General features: G+C 40.7%; 1 protein-coding gene across 1 annotated transcript in view; it reads right to left on the reverse strand.

Moving 5' to 3' along the window:
* LOC108253672 overlaps positions 1-1,892 on the reverse strand; it is a gene marked incomplete at its 5' end in the record, with an annotated part of 2,852 nt that extends 960 nt beyond the window's left edge. The window contains 2 exons of the mRNA XM_017448056.1: positions 499-659; positions 1,746-1,892. Coding sequence (XP_017303545.1) covers positions 499-659; positions 1,746-1,892 — 308 coding nt within the window. The remainder of the gene's footprint in view (positions 1-498; positions 660-1,745) is intronic.
* Between the last annotated feature and the right edge of the window lie 328 nt (positions 1,893-2,220).

The raw sequence follows: 2,220 nt of genomic DNA on the forward strand, positions 1-2,220 counted from the left end.
ATAGTAATAGTGCTTATTTATACTGCTCGCATAGGACTGAAAAGTCCCTTTACTCCAGCAGTAGGCTACTACTATTATTGTGGTCAAATTCTCAAATTATATTGAGGATAAAATTCCATACCTCGGCTGGGATTGAACCCACGCCCTCCTGTTTACCAGGCGAGCGCCTTGACCACTACACCACCGAGGCAGGTGGTGCCCATTGGTATCACTAGCCCATTGGTAACGCGCTTGCTTGCCATGCAGAAGTTCCTGGGGTTCGAATCCCACCATCCCATCGACGGGTTACTTTCTGGTGTTCTCGTGTTGACCAATCACCTAACAGGGAAGTATAATGTGTTTTATGGCCCATCTGATGAGAGGCATACTACGGGACAGGCATGCTACGACACAGACCACACGCGTCTAATGTAGCAGTTGTTTCATTGCTACAAAGTAAAACGGCGATGAAACACTCATTTCTCATTATTTTTTTAGATATATTGAATACTACCTTGCTCGAAAGTTTCACTCAGTTGTTTGAACATGGCGTGCGAGGCTTTCTGGTAGTCGGGAAGAGATTTACGGAAATATTCCTTGAAACATTCTCGCATGTTCATCTGAAGATTCTGCAGAACGGCATTCGTAATCGTGTCTAGAACGGTTTTGCTTTGTACGACCTGCGGGAAGCGAAGTAAACAGGCTGGGTAAGTGAACGAACGAATTCAGATTTAAGTTATACAAGATTTAGTTCGACGAATTTCGGACCCACACGGGGAAAATTAGAGCTCAAATAGGGAAAATTAGAACCCAAATGGGCAAATTTTTGAGTTTAATGGGGAAAATTAGAGCCCAAACGGAAAATTAGAGCCTAAATGGAGAAAATTAGAGCCTAAATAGGAAAAATTAGAGTCTAAATAAGAAAAATTAGATCCCAAATAGGGAAAATTAAAGCCCGAAAACGGAAAACTAGAGGCTTAGACAGGTTTTCCTTGAGTAGATGATCGGTGGCAGTTAGTTTCTGAGATAGTTCAGTTTGTAGTTGGTTCTTGAGTGGAGTCATTCACTCAAGTAGTAGCTACAACTTACCTTGGATAAGTTTTCCTTGAGTAGATGATCGGTGGCAGTTAGTTTTTGAGATAGTTCAGTTTGTAGTTGATTCTTGAGTGGACTTATTCACTCAAGCAGTAGCTATAACTTACCTTGGATAAGTTTTCCTTGAGTAGATGATCGGTGGCAGTTAGTCTCTGAGATAGTTCAGTTTGTAGTTGGTTCTTGAGTGCAGTCATTCACTCAAGCAGTAGCTATAACTTACCTTGGATAAGTTTTCCTTGAGTAGATGATCGATGGCAGTTAGTTTTTGAGATAGTTCAGTTTGTAGTTGATTCTTGAGTGGAGTCATTCACTCAAGTAGTACCTATAACTTACCTTGGACAAGTTTTCCTTGAGTAGATGATCGGTGGCAGTTAGTTTCTGAGATAGTTCAGTTTGTAGTTTATTCTTGAGTGGAGTTATTCACTCAAGCATATCTTCAACTTTCCTTGGACAAGTTTTCCTTGAGTAGATGATCGGTAGCAGTAAGTTTCTGAGATAGTTCAGTTTGTAGTTGGTTCTTGAGTGGAGTCATTCACTCAAGCAGTAGCTATAACTTACCTTGGATAAGTTTTCCTTGAGTAGATGATCGATGGCAGTTAGTTTTTGAGATAGTTCAGTTTGTAGTTGATTCTTGAGTGGAGTCATTCACTCAAGTAGTACCTATAACTTACCTTGGACAAGTTTTCCTTGAGTAGATGATCGGTGGCAGTTAGTTTCTGAGATAGTTCAGTTTGTAGTTGATTTTTGAGTGGAGTCATTGATTCAAGTAGAGCGGGTAACAGACTTGTGTTGAATTGAGTTACGATCAGTGTTTGAATCTGGAACACCAGAGAATTTTAGTTGTGTTAAACAAAGCAAACCCCTTGAAATCGAAACTGCGTCTAGCAGCCATGCCTTAAGGATTAACTAGCGAAACTGCTAGTTAATCCTTAAGGCATGGCCGTACTTATCTAATATACAGGGTGAACACGAAAAATGTCACCAAAGTCCGCCATGCACGAGCTTTATGTACGCGTTTCTCTGAAGAAAATGGTTTGTGGCTCCGTGACAAATCGACATATTGTAACAAAATGGGTATTGTTGGAAAGCTGAGACTTCAGGGATATTTTTCCTGTTGCATGCCGCCAGATTGCGCCTTTTTTTCCT

Source organism: Diaphorina citri, unplaced genomic scaffold, assembly GCF_000475195.1.
Source record: "Diaphorina citri unplaced genomic scaffold, Diaci psyllid genome assembly version 1.1 scaffold2529, whole genome shotgun sequence".
Classification (NCBI taxonomy): Eukaryota; Metazoa; Arthropoda; class Insecta; order Hemiptera; family Psyllidae; genus Diaphorina; species Diaphorina citri.